This window comes from Zingiber officinale, chromosome 10A (genome assembly GCF_018446385.1).
Source record: "Zingiber officinale cultivar Zhangliang chromosome 10A, Zo_v1.1, whole genome shotgun sequence".
Lineage (NCBI taxonomy): Eukaryota > Viridiplantae > Streptophyta > Magnoliopsida > Zingiberales > Zingiberaceae > Zingiber > Zingiber officinale.
In genome coordinates this window covers 93,472,862-93,491,025 of record NC_056004.1, presented here as the reverse complement: position 1 = coordinate 93,491,025, position 18,164 = coordinate 93,472,862, and the positions used below count along the sequence as shown (strand labels likewise).

General features: G+C 37.3%; 1 protein-coding gene across 1 annotated transcript; it reads left to right on the top strand.

Annotated features, from left to right (window-relative positions):
* The first annotated feature begins 238 nt into the window (after positions 1 to 238).
* On the top strand, positions 239 to 17,902 carry LOC122026219. Its single transcript, XM_042584874.1, has 6 exons — positions 239 to 677; positions 1,001 to 1,101; positions 2,150 to 2,247; positions 16,431 to 16,636; positions 16,793 to 16,845; positions 17,596 to 17,902. The coding sequence occupies exons 1-6, from the start codon at positions 272 to 274 to the stop codon at positions 17,623 to 17,625; spliced, it is 894 nt and encodes a 297-aa protein (XP_042440808.1). The 5' UTR covers positions 239 to 271; the 3' UTR covers positions 17,626 to 17,902.
* Positions 17,903 to 18,164: the final 262 nt, after the last annotated feature.

The following is an 18,164-nucleotide window of genomic DNA, read 5'->3' as shown; positions in this document are numbered from 1 at the left end:
ACATTTATTTTCGATCTTTGATGACTAGAAGACTTAAATTAGATGATCAATCTAGTCAACTCATTTACAGATGTTATATAGATATTGTTCTCTCTTTTGACAATAGAAATTTAATTTGGTAAGGGATATCTTAAAAATAAGGATTTTAATGGATACTTTATTAAAAAAAATAAAATGAAAATAATGGTTTTTATCGAATTAATTTGAAAAAAAAAAATCAAACTTTGATTTTATCTTTCAAGGCCTTGATTCAGTGGTCAAAGAGTCGACCATGGATCTGTGGCAGATGGCGAAGGGCTTCGCCGAGGAGGCGGCGAAGCGGTCGCAGGAGATCTCCAAGGAGGCCGCCAGGCGATCGCAGGAGCTGACCGTGGGCGCTGCAAGGTTCTCGCAGGAATTCGTATCCGAGACGGCCAAGAAGTCCAAAGAGATCGCCGCCGAGGCTGCCAAGGGGGCTGACCTTATCCGCTCAGAGGCCCTTCGCGCCGCTGACCAGATCAAGACCCTCGCCGTTAGCATGCCCGTTCCGTCAATTCCCTCTACCCTTATTCAGGAATCCGACGTGGCAGCTCCCCCCCAACTCGAGTCAGAGCTTGAGAAGTTTGGGATCACCAAGGAGCTGAGGGAGTTCGTGAGGGGAATCACTATTGACACCTTCAGAGATTTTCCAATGCAAGGTGCTTCGAAGATCCTTTCTTTTGTACGTCTATAGATTTCATATGTTGAATCGAACCTAGTATCATCATCAAATTTGCTTCTTTTGTTATTGTTGCTTAAATGCTTAGAATTTTCATGAAATTCTTTTGTTCTTTTGTACCTGATTTTATATATGCCACATAGTTAACTTGTTTGTTGTTCAAGGAAATTATCTGGTATCTTGAAATTTCTATTCTACCTGAATTTGTTTTCTGATTCTTTCACAGTAATGGCTTACTAGAGTAGTAGAGTTTTGTTCTCGGGAAGATATCAAGTATCTAATTTACTACTGTTATTTCTTTAGATGAACCTGAGATGTCAGACACTCCAACAGTGTCAAATGTGAGGCAGGATCTTAACGAATGGCAAGCAAGGCATGCTGCTCTTCTTCTGTCAACAGTGGAGGTTTGCAGTTTTTGTTGCATGATTTATTGTTTCACAGATATTCTACATGTTCTTTTTATACCATTGGAAATAATTTTTTTGCTGTTGTCATAGGTCTAGTATAGTGTGATTACAGAGCAATAATTAACTTTCTATTCTCTTCCCTCTTGAAATGGAACTACTTGAGATGTTTCCAAATGGTAACTTCTGTAGAATTTTGAACAAGTTCTATAAAACCTTATTTTTTAGAATGAATATATGAAGTGGTGATGCACTTAAAATTGAAACAAAGTGATCACTAGAATCTCAAGCCTGATTACATGTCTAAATTATATTCTTAATTAGGGGTTAAAACCACTAAGCCGAATTACATGTATCGGCCAGGAGTTAAAATCACTAAGCTAGATTTCATGTATCTTCCACCAAATTCAGATTCCCCAACCGATTCACTAGGAACCTTCTTCTTTTGCTGGTGCTCAAAGCTTCTTCAATTTTTTTCTATATGCTTGTGCCTCTTTAATTCGAGTCATTTATAGCCTCTCGAAATCTCTATCTCCTCTTCTCTCTTTTCTATGACTGAAAAAGTTCTTCCTCACTTCATATATTGAATTTGGACAGACTTTTGTTCTGTCTGAGCCAACCAAGACAAAATGTTGTATCAACTGGTCCTACACAACACAAATGACCTTGAACCAGCACAGGCGGCATAATGGTTTAGCCCTGTGCCACCCTGTGCTGTGTGCCAAACTTTGTCCAAAACGATAATATCAGCTGTGTTAGGCGGGTCAACACAAAATTTTAATCCATGGATTTACATATCAACCAGAAAAAAGAACAGAAAGAAATAGCAGACAACAGATAACAGCTTAAAGAGGCCCTCTTTAGCCAATTTGCATTAGATACGGACCTTGCAATTAGCTAACCTTATTAATTACATAAATATTTAATTATTCAGTGTCCAGCAACTAGTGTTTTATTTGTGTTAATGTTGTCAAGAAAATACCTGCATCATCAAATGTTTTTTTGTTTTTTTTTCTAGCACAGATGATTAATAACTTTTGTGTATCAGGAAATATCAAAGTTCAGATACGAACTATGCCCTCGCTATATGAAAGAACGGAAGTTCTGGTGGATATACTTTATTATTGTTAATAATCATGTGGCACCGTAAGTATCTTTCTTTAAGTCTGTTGATGCTCTTTAAAGTTTAAATTTCTTAACAGTAATAGTGATAGGATATACGGAGAAAATGCAGAGGCAAAACACTAATAGGCAAATTGCATTAGAAACCTTTTGTGATTAGATGTAATATCAAATGAATTCCAATTAGTCTCCTTATCCATACTCAAGTTCAAAATTCTAGAAAGAATTCAAGGAAACCATATTTTTGCTTATATTTTTGTTCTTAAATACAAGCTTGCCAAAGAAACTGATCAAGTAACAATCAACTTATTGTGGAAAGTGAATTCTGTGTAAGATCTAATTAGGATGTAAAAGTAAATAAATAAACGAATACAAAACTGAATAATAGACTTACTGATTGCTTGGTCTACATTGGGTATATATATCATTTCTTAACCTTTCATGATCCTTTACCTGTGTAAATTTGGTGAGCAAGAAAATTAGTAGATACAGGTCATGAGAATAATTTGGATACATTAACTTTTCATGTTTTAAAATGTAGATTTTATTTAGACATAAGAACTTTTCTGCATCGTTCTAAGATACAATCTGAAATTAATTGCATAAACTCAAATAAATCATTTATGCCGTTTTGTTTATCACTACATTAGACATTATTTTGTTACTATTGACGGGTGACTCATATCGAGATGAAGGACAATGCGAGGGACATCATGGAAGAAAAATTTATTAAGTTTTTTCTTAACAAAATTTTGTTATGATTTTTTCTAACAGAATTCTATTATATGAAATTAATTGCATAAACTCAAATAAAACATTTATGTCATTTTGTTTATCACTACATTAGACATTATTTCGTTACTATTGACGGCTGACTCATATATGGATGAAGGCCAATGCAAGGGACATCATGGAAGAAAATTTTGTTAAGTTTTTTCTAACAAAATTCTATTACGATTTTTTATAACAGAATTATGTTATGATTTTTCATAATAAAATTCTGTTACGATTTTTCATAATAGAATGTTATTACGGTTTTTTATTACAGAATTCTGTTACAGTTTTTCATAACAAAATTCTATTGCGGTTTTTCATAATAGAATTTTACGATTTTACTGGGTATGGGGTTTAGGCACTATTTATAGAGATCATCGTAAACCTATTGTATAATAAGAATCATTGAATGCGATTTTATTGTGTAGAGGAAATTTTAATAAATCTTCGGCCATTTTTGTGGAGTAGGTATGCTGCCGAACCACGGTAACTCATCTCCTTCTTTCTCTTCTTCTTCCTCGTGTGAGTCTTTGTTCTTGTTGTTCCATACGATCTCTCTCTCTTCTTCTTTTGCCGCGTTAGAAGTTGAGAGGTGTTGCCTCCTTTTTTGCTCAACAATTGGTATTAGAGCGAGGTTTTGACGGATTTCTTCAATATGTCGGGGACGACTTTTGTGAAGTTTGATATGATGAAGTTTGACGGAATCGGGAACTTCAGATTATGGCAGTGAAGAGTCAAGAATTTGTTGGTGCAACAAGACATGGTGAAGGCATTAGGAGAAAGGAAATCAGAAAGCATAGAGAGATCGGATTCGAAAGAATTTCAGGTGAAGGCAATGTCAACAATCAAGCATTGTCTTACAAATGATGTGATGTACCATGTCTTGGACAAGGAGTTACCGATGGTAGTTTGGCAAAAGCTGGAAAGCCTGTACATGTCAAAGTCATTGACAATCAAGCTGTATCTTAAGCAGAAATTTTTCGGGCTGAAGATGACAGAGGGGACTGATTTGAGCCAACACATCAATGTATTCAACTAAATTGTGAGCAATTTGAAGCGGGTTGATGTGAAGATCGAAGACGAAAACAAGGCGCTGATGTTGTTGAATTCTCACCTTCATCTCCTTCGTACGAGAATTTGGTTACTACTTTGATGTGAGATAAGGAAATTCTTAAATTGGAGGAGATCACAGGTGCATTGCTAGATTTTCACCAAAAAAAGAAAACAAGTTATGAAGTTTCTCAGGAAGAAGAACTTGTGATAAATAGCAACCAAGAGCGTGGTAGGAGCAAATCTCGACATGGATCGGGTAATGACAACAAGACTCGTTCTAAGTCTAGAAGGAAGAAGGTGATCACGTACTATAAGTGTGGAGGCAAAGATCATATGAAGAGAGATTGTTCAGAGATAAAAAAACATGTTACAGAGCAAAGGTAGTTCGCCAAATTTTGCAAACATAGTTGAAAAAGAAAATTCAGAGAGTGGTGATGGAGATATGCTATCAGCTATGTCGAGTTCGGAGCAACTGATGGATGCATAGATTTTAGACCCTGCATGTTTATATTATATGACTCCAAACAAGGAGTGGTTTGACACCTATAGGGCAGTGGATTCTGTTTAGTATTGATGGGAAACAATGCGTCATGTAGAGTTATCGGCATAGGGAATGTCAGAATCAAGATGTTTGATGGTGTGATTAGAAAAATCAGTTATCAAGGGATAAAAGTCAGTAAGGGAGCTCCGACGGCAATGAAAGGAATAGCAAGGAACATCTATAAGTTAATAGGGACTACAGGTGTAGGTGGAGTCACCTTGGTGGAGTCTGAATCAGATAGTACTACCTTGTGACATATACAACTAGGGCATATGAGTGAACGAGGATGCTAAACTTCACAAGAGAGATTTGTTGAAGGGTGTTAAGACGTGCAAACTTGAATTCTACAAATTCTGTATTCTTGAAAAATAGAGCAAAATGTAATTCAAGACGACAACAAATAAGACGGAGAGGATTTTGGACTACATACATACGGATCTCTAGGACCAAATAGTGTAGTATCACGTGGAGAGCACTTGTATTTTGTGAGTTTTATTGATGATTATTCACGAAAGGTTTGAGTATACTTTATGTGTCACAAGTTGAAAATTTTTGCAAAGTTTAAACGAAAACTGAATTGGAGAACAAGATCGGAAGGAAGATCAAATGTCTTAAGTCAGACAATACTTCTGAATATTCTCTTGATTATTGGGATTGAGATTTATCTTGATTGTATTTCCTTGACTATAGGGATTGAGATTGATCTTGATTATATTCCCTTGACTATAGGGATTGAGATTGATTTTTCTTTTCTCTCCTTATGTATATAAATACCTACATGTAAACATATTAATCATAAGATAGAGAGATTATCTCTTTTTCACATGGTATCAGAGCGAGGTTGAAAGGCAAACCCTATTTTTTTTCTCTGCGCCGCTGTTCCTTGCACTGTAACATCGCCTGACGCTGCCGTCCTCCTCTCCTCTTCGCGAACTGATGTCGGCGCTTTTCTTGCGCCGTGAGCACACTGTCCTTAGTCCTCTCCTGCAATTTGGCGATGGAGAGAAGCTTGGGAGATCAGCAGTTTGGCAATGGCAGGGAGTTCCACCATGCTCACCTATCTTCTTGCATCACTTGAGCCTTTCTTCGTCGTGTGTCCTCTTTCACCGAGCTGTTCAATGGCTTTCTTCGGCACTCCAAAACTGGATATTTCAATCTTTTCCAACCACATCACTGCACCACTCTCTTCCAAGCAGTTGGATGGTAAGAACTACTCTTCTTGGGCCTCTTACATTGAGCTTTAGCTTGTTGGACAGGGTTATGAGACACATCTCACTCACACCGACGAGGATGTCCAAACGATCGTCCTCTATGGAAAAAGGTTGACGCCTAGTTGTGCTGCATTATCCGAGCCACCATCCATCCATCTCTTAGGGATGTCTTCCGCACTCACAAAACCTGTAACTCTGTTTCAACAACTCTTTACAAACATCTCTCGGCGACTCTATCAGGTTTGTGAAGATCTACCATCCTTAGTGCTCATCAGGCTGTGTTGTTAAAGGCGCGCCCGGGGCGCTAGGCGCACAAGGCGCTGGGAAGAACGCCTCTTCCCACGCGAGGCGGGCGCTGTTCGCTAGGCGCGCGCCTCGTGCGCCTTTGCACCTCAACGAAGGCGCGATCGAGGCGTCGTGATCGATCGTGAACATATATGGATTTTAAACCAAAAAAAAAACATTCCAAATCAACGTTGTTTGGAATTAGGGCACGGGAAATAGGAGAAGAAAACGCATGAAGGAAGGAAGAGAACGCAGGAAAGGAGGAAGAAACCTGAACCCTTTTTCATCCGTCGCCGCCATCGCCGTCGCGCCATCGTTGAGGAAGAAACCCAAGTATGTTTTCCTTCTTTTTTCCTGTTTCTGTTCTTCACTTCGTCTTCTTCGTCTCTTCTTCTTCTTTTTCGTTTGTTATCATCTTCTTCTTCTCTTCGCTTCTTCTCTTCGTTTCTTTTTCTTCTTCGTTTCTGTATCTTCTTTTCTTCTGCAATTCTGTATCTTCTTTTCTTTGCTGTGTTGCTGTCCAGTTCGTGTTCTGCTTTGCTGTGCTGCTGTCCAGTTCGTGTTCTGCTGTGCTGCTGTCCGGTTTTGTTTTGTTTTGGTTTCTTGTTTTTTAATTTTTGCAGGTTGTGTTTTTGCTTCCTACTGCTATCCGGTTTTGGATTTTTTGGTATTGCTTTTCCACTTTTATTAGTTCGTATTGGTGCTGCTCTCCAATATTTCATTTTTTTTATTGTTTTTCCATTTTTGTTTGTCTTGTTTTGCTTTTTGTTTTTTACTATTTTGCTATTGCTGGTACAGACTGTACAGTGCTTTTTTATTGCTGGTACCATCTTGATTTTATTTTATTTTTAATTTTTCAGACTATTTTCTTGTTTAATTATCATTGAAGGTAGTAGTGATACTCCAACATATATATCAAAAGATCCGGGATGGAATTATTTTCAAAGAGTTAATCCGGATAATAAAAATGATTTAATTTGTAACTTTTGTCAAAAAGTTACAAAAGGGGGTATCTATCGTGCAAAACAACATCTTGTTAGGGGGTTTCGAAATACTACGACTTGCAAAAAATGTCCGTCTCATGTACGTGAAGAAATTAAGAATTTCATGGAGAAAAAGACGGAGAAAAGTAATATTTCTAAACTTGCGACATTGGACTTTGAGGATGTAGACCCTCTTGGTGATGATATTGATATGGATGATATTGGAGCTAAAGTTGTGCCGCCTATAAATACAAGTACAAGTTCTAGATCAGTGAATATGCAAAAAAAAAGGCTCAGACAAATAGGTTTAATGGATACGTATTTTGCTCCTAATATAAAAAAAAAATGTTGAAAGTAGAAAAGATAAAGAAAGACAAACTACGATAAATGAGGCATACAAGAAAGAATTGAGGGAAAAAGTTTGTATGGCCATAACTGAGTGGATGTATGATGCAGCAATTCCTTTTAATGCCGTTAGCTATTCAAGCTTCAAAAGAATGTTGGACTTGGTTGGCCAATATGGTATAGGTCTAAAATGACCTAGTTATCATGAGGTGCGGGTTCCTTTTCTAAAAATGGCTGTTGATAGTGTGACAAATGATTACATTAAGTCATGTGAAACAGAATGGGCCAAGTATGGTTGTAGTTTGATGGCAGATGGGTGGACAGACAAAAGGCAGAGAACATTGATTAATTTTTTAGTGAATTCTCCTAAAGGTTCAGTTTTCATCGAATCGGTTGATGCTTCTGATTATGCAATGACTGGAGAGAAAATATTTCAGTTGTTTGATCGATTTGTGGATCGTGTAGGAGAAGTAAATGTTGTTCAAGTTGTTACGGATAGTGCAAGTAACAATGTGCTTGCTGGTAAGAATCTATATAATTCTTTCTTATCAATATGTTTTTTCTTATATATGTTAAACTTATCTATTTTTCTAACTTCTTTTGTAGGAAAATTATTAGAAGCAAAAAGGCCACACTTGCATTGGACTCCTTGTGCTGCTCACTGCGTCGACTTGATCTTAGAAGATATTGGGAAATTGACTGATTTTAAAGCAACATTGAAGAAGGCAATGAGTCTGAATGCTTACATTTATGTTCGCCCCAGCATGGTAAATATGTTGAGACAATTCACAAGACAAAAAGAGTTTTGTCGGGCAGGTGTCACAAGATTTGCTTCTGCTTTTCTCACGCTTGAAAGGATGCACCTACAAAAGCAAAATTTAAGAAAAATGTTCATTTCAAAGGATTGGACAGAGAGTAAATGAGCAAAAGAAGCAGCGGGGAAGGTAGCTACAATCATCATGACACTTAGATTTTGGAGCAGTATTGTGCATATTTTAAAGATATATGACCATTTAGTCCGTGTTCTAAGACTGGTTGATGACGAAAGAAAACCTGCAATGGACTATATTTATGAGGCTATGGATAGGGCAAAAGAAACAATTATGAAGGTCTTTAAGGATAAAGAAAAGAAATACAAAGAAGTGTTTAAGATCATTGATGCGAGATGAGAATGTCAACTTCATCGGCCTCTGCATGCTACAGGACATTATTTGAATCCAGGATATTTTTATTCATACATAGATTCAAATATCTGTGGAGAAGTGGTGAATGATTTGTTTGAAACTATAGAGAGATTGGTTTCAAGCGCTGGCGAGCAAGATAAAATCACTACCCAGCTCTCTATATATCGAAAAGCAGAAGGGCTATTTGGGAGGAATGTGACAATTAGGCATAGAAGAACATTATCTCTAGCAGAATGGTGGGAATGCTATGGAGTAAATACTCCAGAATTGCAAAAGTTTGCTATTAAAATGCTTAGCCTCACTTGTAGTACTTCTGGTTGTGAGCGCAATTGGAGTGTATTTGAGCAGATATGTAATAAATATAAATGTTTAATACTATTAATATGTTTCTTTTATAAGTAAAAAATATTCTTTGCTATTTTATTATACTTATTATGATTTTTGACATTTTGTAGATTCACAGCAAAAAAAGGAATAGGCTAACTCAGCAGCGCTTAAATGATTTGGTATTTGTGAAATATAATCGTGCCTTAAAACTTCGGTATGATGCACGTGATAAGATTGACCCCATCTCTTTGACAGATATTGATGATAATAATGAATGGTTGATGGGTAGAATGGATGGAGAAAGTGATAATGAAGAAGATGAGTTGGTTTTTGAAGGTGATGACTTAACATGGGATGTCGTTGCTAGCGCTAGTGGAGCTGAAGAGCCTGAATATTGTACTAGAGGAAAAAATATTGCATCCATGACTCATGCTAGGCCTAAACAAGTTGAGAAGGGAAATACATCTTCCTCTATGAGACACTCATCTCTAAGACTTAGAGATGAAGAAGAAGAAGAAGAAGAAGAAGAAATTGAATTTGAAGAAGATGAAGATAAAGAAGAAGAAGAATACAATGAGGATGATCTTGAGCTTGATGATAAATTTGACTTATTATGCTTGTTTTGATGAACTTTGTTAGTTTAAATTAGAAAGTTGAAACTTGAAAGTTTGAAACTTTTATTAATTTTATTATGGTGTTGCTTTGCTTGTCATATTTGATATTGATGTGTGTGGAATATTAATAGTGTGTCAATAGTTTAGTAGTCATCAACCTCATGTTCAAGAGGCACGCGCCTCGGACTCTAGTAGCCCCTTTGCGCCTCGGTGCGCCTTGCGCCTCTAACAACATAGTCATCGGGTTAAGGATTCAATGCTACCTATCTAGGTTCAGTCTCTAGCGACTTCAATGAACTACTTCCACCTACGACCACTCCTGTTGCGGAGCTTGAAAATCGAAAGAAATTTTTTGTCTCTAGTTTTATATGGTCTGCCCACAGATTATTCTCATGTTCACGATCAAATCCTGGGCAGCCCTATAAAAGCTACTATGGACAGTACCTGACAATTCTCCTTTGTGTCCCTGTCAAAGTCTTGTCGTTGCCTCCTTTCGTTCTTGTTGACTCGTCAGCTTTGGTCTCTCGAAATAACAACAGATCTCTACCTCGTAAGGGTGATCATTGCCACCGACCAGGACACATGATTGATAAATGTTGAAGTCTCCATGGGCGACCTAGCGCTGCTCAGATCGCTCAGAGTTTTATCACTTCTTTAGCTTCCGTTGCATAATTGCCACCGGATCTGATCCCATCGCCTTCCTATGATGACTTTCTGAAATGGTATGAGGATCATTAGGCTTCAAATTCCACTATTGCCGTCGCACACATTGATAGTTTCTTTGTTGGCATATCTTGTTTTTCGAATCCTTGGATTCTTGACTCTGGGGCTACCGATCATATCACTGGTAATAAATCATTTTTTTCTTCTCTCTCTACTTCCGGTTATTTACCTTTTGTCACCATGGCCAATGGTTCCCAAACTTAGTCCTAGGGTGTTGGTATTGTTCATCCTTCCCCGTCTCTTTCTATCCATAATATTCTTTAGGTTCCCAGAGCTCCCTTTAATTTATTGTCCATAAGCCAACTTACTCGGGCCTTTGATAGTATCATCTGTTTTACTAAAACTTTTATTTCCTTACAGGACCGGAGTACGGGAACGATGATTGGCTTCGGATGTCAGTCTCATGGCCTAAACAAGCTTCAACAACCTTCTCTTATTGGTTCGGTGGCGACATCTCCAATTCTTATTCATGTTCAGTTAGGACATCCAAGTCTGGATAAGTTGAAACAATTATGTCCTAGTCTTTCTCACTTAGAGTCTTTGTTTGTTACTTTTATAGACGATTTTTCCCGTTGTACTTGGTTATATTTGACGAAGGATCGTTCAGAATTGTTTCTTATTTTTCAATCTTTTTTCCATGAAATTAAAACTCAATTTAGTATTTCTCTTCGAACTTTGCAAAGTGATAATGCACACAAGTATCTATCTACTTAGTTTCGTACCTTCTTGGTATCTTACGATGTGTTGCATCGCACGCCTTACCCTCATACCCTCAACAGAATGGGGTTGTAGAACGTAAGAATCGTCATCTTCTCGAGACCACCCGGATTCTTTTTCTCCACTCTCACGTTCCTTATCAGGGGGTGACACTGTACTTACTGCGTGTTATCTCATCAATTGCATGTCTTCCTCAACTCTCCTGGGTAAAATACCTCATCATGTAATTTATCCTCATCAGTCTCTTCATCCTTTACGACCTAGGATCTTTGGTTCTATATGTTTTGCTCATGCTCTTGATCCTGGCATTGACAAACTCTCTCCCTGGTCTCATAAGTGTGTCTTCCTTGGATACCCCTAGTCTCAGAAAGGTATAAGTGTTATTCCCCTACTCTTCGTCAGTACTTTATCTCTGATGTCACGTTCTTTAATTTGGTTCCCTTTTTTGGGCCTCACGCATCTCCATCCGAGTTCTCTCCTTCTCCGCCTACACCAGTGACTGTCTTTTATCCTCCGGGGGCGTCTCTATCACCTCCAGCCCCATCTCCTTCTTTGCAGGTTTATCGGTGTTGTCCTCGCCCTGCTTTACTGCCACCCATCACTGACACTGCCATAGACACACCTTTGGAGCCGAGTCCTTCGCCTCTTCCTCCGGTCCCGTCTCCTGAGTTTGATATTCCCATTACACTTCGGAAAGGTATGCATTCCACTTGTAATCCTTCTCATTATATTTCCTTGAGTTATTATCGCCTTTCTCCTTCTTACTTTTCTTGTCTTTCTTCCTTGTTGTCTGTCTCTCTTCCAAAGACTGCAGGTGATGTCTTTGCCCATCCCGGATGGAAACAGGCTATGTTCGATGAAATGTGTGTCTTGCAGTGTAGTGGGACTTGGGACCTCGTTTCTCTACCACCTGGGAAGTCAGTTGTTGGATGTCGATGAGTGTATACGATGAAAGTTGCTTCAGATGGAACGGTTGACTGGTTTAAGACTCGCCTCGTCGCTAAAGGCTATACTCAGATCTTCGGATTGGATTATGGGGACACTTTTTCTCTTGTTGCCAATATATCTTCTGTGCGCCTTTTCCTGTCCATTATTGTGATTCGACATTGGTCTATTTAGCAGTTGGACATCAAAAATGCATTCTTACATGGTGACCTGCTCGAGGAGGTCTACATGGAGCAGGCTCTGTGTTTTGTTGCTCAGGGGGAGTCTTCTGGCCTTGTATGTCGTTGCGGAAATCTGTATATGACCTCAAACAGACACCCAATGCATGGTTTTATAGATTTAGTACTGTAATTCAACAGTTTGGCATAACTCGGAGCGAGGCCGACCATTTTGTTTTTTATCACCACTCATCTACTGGTTGCATCTACTTAGTGGTTTATGTTGATGATATCGTCATCACAAGTAGTAATCATCTCGGGATCTCACAAGTAAAACATCTTTTCAAACATTTCCAGACAAAGAATCTCGGCAAACTCAAATATTTCTTGGGAATAAAAGTAGCACAGTTTAAAGATGAGATCATCAAATCCTAAAGGAAGTATGCAATGGATATTCTGGAAGAAACAGGAATGTTAAACTTAAAGACAGTCGACAACCCCATGGATCCTAATGTCAAGCTCCTACCAAATAGCCTCCTCCAGATCCTGAATGATACAGACGATTAGTAAGGTAAGTTAGTTTCTCAACTCTTCATGGAAGGAACATTGGGATGTTGTGACTAGCATTATTCGATATATCAGAGGCGCACCAGGAAAAGATTTTTTGTATGAAGGCAAAGGACATACTCGAGTTGTAAGATATTCTGATATAGATTGAGCAGGATCTCCCACTGATAGAAGATCTACTTCTAGGTTTTGTATATTTGTCGAAGATAATTTTGTTTCTTGGAAAAGCAAAAAGCAGAATGTTGTGACAAGATCCAGTGCAGAGGTAGAGTATCGAGCTATGACCGGTCAAAAACTTATATGGCTAAAACAGTTGTTCCAGGAACTAAGGTTGTGAGAGGTTATACAAGTATCACTTATATGTGACAACCAGACCGCCATGTATATCGCCTCGAACCTAATTTTTCATGAGAGGACAAAGTATATTGAAGTTGACCATCATTTTGTTAGAGAGAAAATCATATATGGAGAAATATCTACTAGTTTTGTCAATTCAAATGATCAACTAGCAGATATATTCACTAAGTCACTAAGAGGTCCCTGAATTGACTATATATGTAACAAGCTTGGTGCATATGATCTATATTCTTCAGCTTGAGAGGGAGTATTGAATACTTTTGAAGATTCCCTTGATTGTAGGAATTATAATTGATTTGGATTCCCTTGATTATTGGGATTGAGATTGATTTTGATTGTATTCCCTTGGCTGTAGGGATTGAGATTGATTTTTCTTTTCTCTCTTTGTGTATATAAATATCTACTTGTAAACATATTAATGATAAGTTAGAGAGATTTTCTCTTTTCCACAAGTTTTATTAATGATTTCTACCGAAATGTCTAGGTATACTTTATGTGTCATAAGTTGAAAATTTTTGCAAAATTTAAACTATGAAAAACTGAATTAGAGAACAAGATCGGAAGGAAGATCAAATGTCTTAAGTCAGACAATGGGATTGAGTACATAGATTCAAAGTTTCAAGAATTTTGTGGATAATGAGATATTTCTCGGTTTACAGGACACCTCAGCAGAATGGGGTGGCGAAAATGTTGAACAAGACAATCATTGAGAAGGCAAGATGTCTCAGACTGAATGCAGAGTTAGCAAAGAATTTCTGGGCGGAAGTGTTAACATGACATGTTATCTCATTAATAGGGCAAAGTATTAGAGAAAATATGGACAGGGAATCGTCTTCAGTTTTTGGATGTCCAACCTATATGCACATATTTAGTGAGGAAAGATCAAAGTTGGATGCGAAGTCAAAGCAGTGCATTTTTCTGGGGTATCAGAAAGGACTTAAAAGCTTCAAGGTTTGGGATCTTAAGGTAAACAATGCGGTGATCAGCAAGATGTGGTATTTGACGAGAAGGTTATGCTTTAGTGTACTTTGGATGAAGGAAATGAAACACCACAAAGTAACATAGAGAAAGATGTTGTGCAGGTGGAGCTAGAGACTCATGACTCTGATGATTCTTGCTCAAAGCACACAGAGCATCACATTATAGCTAGTAACAGAACGAGACGAGTCGTAAAACCACTCACCAGATACGGATTCGAAGACTTGATATCTTATGCGCTTATCATTAGTAGCGGAGACCTACATCTTTTCAGGAGGTGGTACACAAACTCTGAGAATGACAAGTGGACGGGTGCTATGGTTGAGGAGATGAAGTTGTTGCATAAGAACCAAACGTTGGATCTAGTGGAACTTCATGAAGAAAAGAAAGTTATATGATGCAAGTGGATATTCAAGAAAGAAAAGCAATGTCAGAGGGAGAAAAAGTGAAGTTCAAGGCTCGGTTGATAGCAAAGAGGTATTCACAGAGAAAGGGGATTGACTATGAAGAAATTTTATCTCTAGTAATAAGACATACGTCAGTTAGAGCGGTGTGAACTTTGGTGGCATATCACGATTAGCAGCTGGAGCAAATGGATGTGTAGATGGCATTTCTTCATGGAAATATGGAGGAGTAGATTTTTATGTCACAAGGGATTTAGTTAACTCGGATAAGAGCGGTTGGTTTGCAAGTTAAATAAATCACTCTATGGATTGAAACAATCTTCTAGGCAATGGTACAAACGTTTTGATTCATACATGATTCAAAACGAATATAGGAGATGTGAGTATGATTGTTGCATATATGTGAAGAGCTTTAAAGATGAATCATTTGTTTTCTTTCTACTATACGTAGATGACATGCTCATTGTTGCGAAAAGGATGAAAGAAGTTGACAAATTGAAGAGGCTATTGAGCAAGGAATTTGACATGAAAGATTTGGGAGAGGCTAAGAAGATTCTTGGGATGGAGATTCATAGGGATAACACTACGAGGAGATTGTGATTGTCTCAACGTAGCTATATGGAGAAGGTACTTGATAGGTTCAATATAAAAAATGCAAAGTCGGTGAGCACACCCTTAGCGCATCACTTCAAGTTATCCAGTACATAGTGTCAAAAGACAGATGATGAGATCCAAGAGATGTCAAAGGCTTCTTATATTAGTGCAGTTGGTTGTCTGATGTATGACATGATTTACACAAGACCAGATTTGGTACAAGTAGTTAATATGGTGAGTAAGTTTCTTTCAAATTTTGGTCGACCACATTGGGATGAGTAAAGTAGATTTTCAAATACTTGAGAAATACAACTGATTATGACATTATGTTATCGGAAGATCCTTCAGTTGCTGATACGTAGGTGCAGATTATGCAGGAGATTTAAATGGCATGAAACCTACTACAGGATGCATGTTCACTGTGGCATGAAGACCTATTTGTTAGATGTCTATGATATAATCTATTGTTGCATTGTCTACTACGGAGTTGGAGTATATGGCAGCAACTAAAGCAGCGAAGGAAGCTTTATGGCTTACAGGGTTGGTCAAAGGACTGAGCGTTCAGCAAGGTGGAGTCAAGTTGTTATACGATAATTAGAGTGCTATCTATTTGGTAAAGAACCAAGTGTATCATGTGAGAACCATAAAGATTGATGTGAAGTTTCACAAGATTAGAGAGCTGATTGCTTTCGGAGAAATTCAACTCGAGAAGGTTCACACTGTAGACAATGCTGCAAACATGTTGACAAAATCAGATCCATATCTCTAGATGCTAGAGGAAGGAAGCCCAGACCCAGAGATCCAGGTGAAGTTTTGTTCAGATACTCGTGTTTTTTGGAAGAGTGAATACTTGCCAAGGTGGAGATTGTTGACGGGTGACTCATATCTGGATGAATGTCAATGCGAGGGACGTCATGGAAGAAAAATCTATTAAAGTTTTTTTGTAATTGTTACGATTTTTTATAACAGAATTATGTTATAATTTTTTATAATAAAATTCTATTACGATTTTTTATAACAAAATTCTGTTGCGGTTTGTTATAATAAAATTTTGTTACGATTTTATCCGGGTCTAGTGTTTAGACACTTTATAAAGATCAATGTAAACCTATTGTATAATGAGAATCATTGAATGTGATTCTCTTATATAGAGAGAATTCTAATAAAGCTTCGATCGTTTTTGTGGAGTAGGCACGCGTCAAACCATGGTAACTCTTCTTCTTCTTTCTCTTTCTCTCTTCCTCTTCTTCCGCATTAGAGGTTGAGAGGTGTTGCCCTCTCTTTGCTCAACAATTACAATATAGATAAGTTTCAGAATGATTAACCAGCCTTGAGATATTCTTTCTTTCATGTTTTCTAAGAAGTGTATTTGCATTTAGCAGTGTGTTGGTTTATCTTAAGTTGCTAACCTTAAATTACTAACTCAAGCTCTCTTCATAATAATCAGCTACGAAAAGCAGTACATGGAGGAGTCAAAGAAGAAAGCAGAATTAAAGGTAATTGATAATGCAAAGGAAAAACCCACAATTGCCCTAGATACTCCAGCAGAAGCAAAAGAAACAAAACTACCCAAGGCTACTTCATCAACTCCAGAAGATTTGGATGCTTTTCTTCTAGGGGATCATGGAAGTGATGATGAAGTTGATGCTCTATGTAAGTTGACATAAATGTCCTTGCAATTTCTGACCCATTGCAACATTTTCAGGGATTTTACATTCTTAAAATTCATTTTGGGATCAGATAGTATTGCAGATTTATTTGCTATACATTTCTGTTTTTTTTTTACTAAACTTGAATGAATTGTCACAGATGATGGCGATGAAGGTTTGGATGATGATTTTGATAAAATTGCCAGCAATTCGGTAAGATTCATGTTTTATTCACTGAAGTTCAGGGTCCTTTGCTTTTCCTTGATTTTATTTAACATGTAGTGGTATACTCCATGCAACTTTGCTCTTTATCGTCCACATCTACTGTGCTTTTGAGTTAACAACTTAAAAGTTTGCTCCGGGATAGGAAAAAAAAAGTGCTACAGAGTAGTAACTAATGTTATTTAAATATGCACCTGCTACAATTTGGTTGTGTTATTTCTTCATTTTACAAAGCTTTCACAGTTTTTTGATATATTATTTTGAACAAAAACAGGTACAATTCTTCACTTCAATCCTTTTTATTGACGATGTAATACTAACATTACTACAAAGAATGTGTAGTTTATGTTTCTCCTGTATTTTATTATAGAATCTGCGGATTCTTACATGTTTTTCATGAAAGAAAACAAATCTTTAACATGACTAAACCAAATGCTCCAGTACTTGTTTATTCCATGACAATATTATGATGAAGATGAACTACAAATGCAGACTGGCCTGACAATATTCTTCCTCTGAGAAACCATTGCAGATTCATTTTGGTATCAAGTTGATAATACTGGAATGCCAGGTTTAGGTATAACGAAACTTTCGAATGCATGGACAATCATGAAATGCTCAAATTCAACAACTCATAATTACCAAGCCACTAAACTACAAGCGATTGCTGATTGTTTGTCATAAAATAGCTAGATTAGAAGTGAACTTGGCAGCTCAGGTAAGAATTTTGTTGCTATGCAGGGTTTAGAAAGTGACAGTGAGAAAATCTAATTAGGCGATACATCGCCCAAGCATATGCAAGCAGATCGAGATGGGATGTTTGCTTGCTCAGACTATAACAGTGCATCACAGAATGTAGAAATATCCATACTCCTTGTACTGATTGAATTTTTTCCTCCATTTTTTTGTGTGGATTTTAATTATATTTCATTATTGTGTATAATAATCCTCATAGATCATTCTTGTTTTCCTGCCCAGATACTTACAATTAGTGTGTACTATTAATCAATAATAGGATCTGTTATTGAATTAAAATTGTATTATTTTATATCTTTCTTGTTAATGTGGCTTCTTAACTGAGACGTGCAGGTAAAAGCAGCTGATCTATGGTTGTCAGTTGTTATTTCTGTCCTCTTTCCTCCCTTTGAATTTATTTATTTATTATTATTTTTTAATTAGCATTGTGTATCTGTTTATGTTGATTAATTGTCGAAGTGACCAATTCGGTCCTTAGAAATTTGTCATTAGTTATCAAGATAAATTAAAAAGTATTTATAGTTGACGGTTCGTCAGTCCAGCGTTGTTAGATT

What these genes read in the sequence shown, in the direction of transcription:
- LOC122026219 (XM_042584874.1), top strand. Translation starts at nt 272, where the DNA reads ATGGATCTGTGGCAGATGGCGAAGGGCTTCGCCGAGGAGGCGGCGAAG. An exon ending in GTTAATAATCATGTGGCACC is followed by an intron (nt 2,248 to 16,430) that starts GTAAGTATCTTT and finishes CATAATAATCAG; the next exon opens with CTACGAAAAGCAGTACATGG. An exon ending in TGATGAAGTTGATGCTCTAT is followed by an intron (nt 16,637 to 16,792) that starts GTAAGTTGACAT and finishes GAATTGTCACAG; the next exon opens with ATGATGGCGATGAAGGTTTG.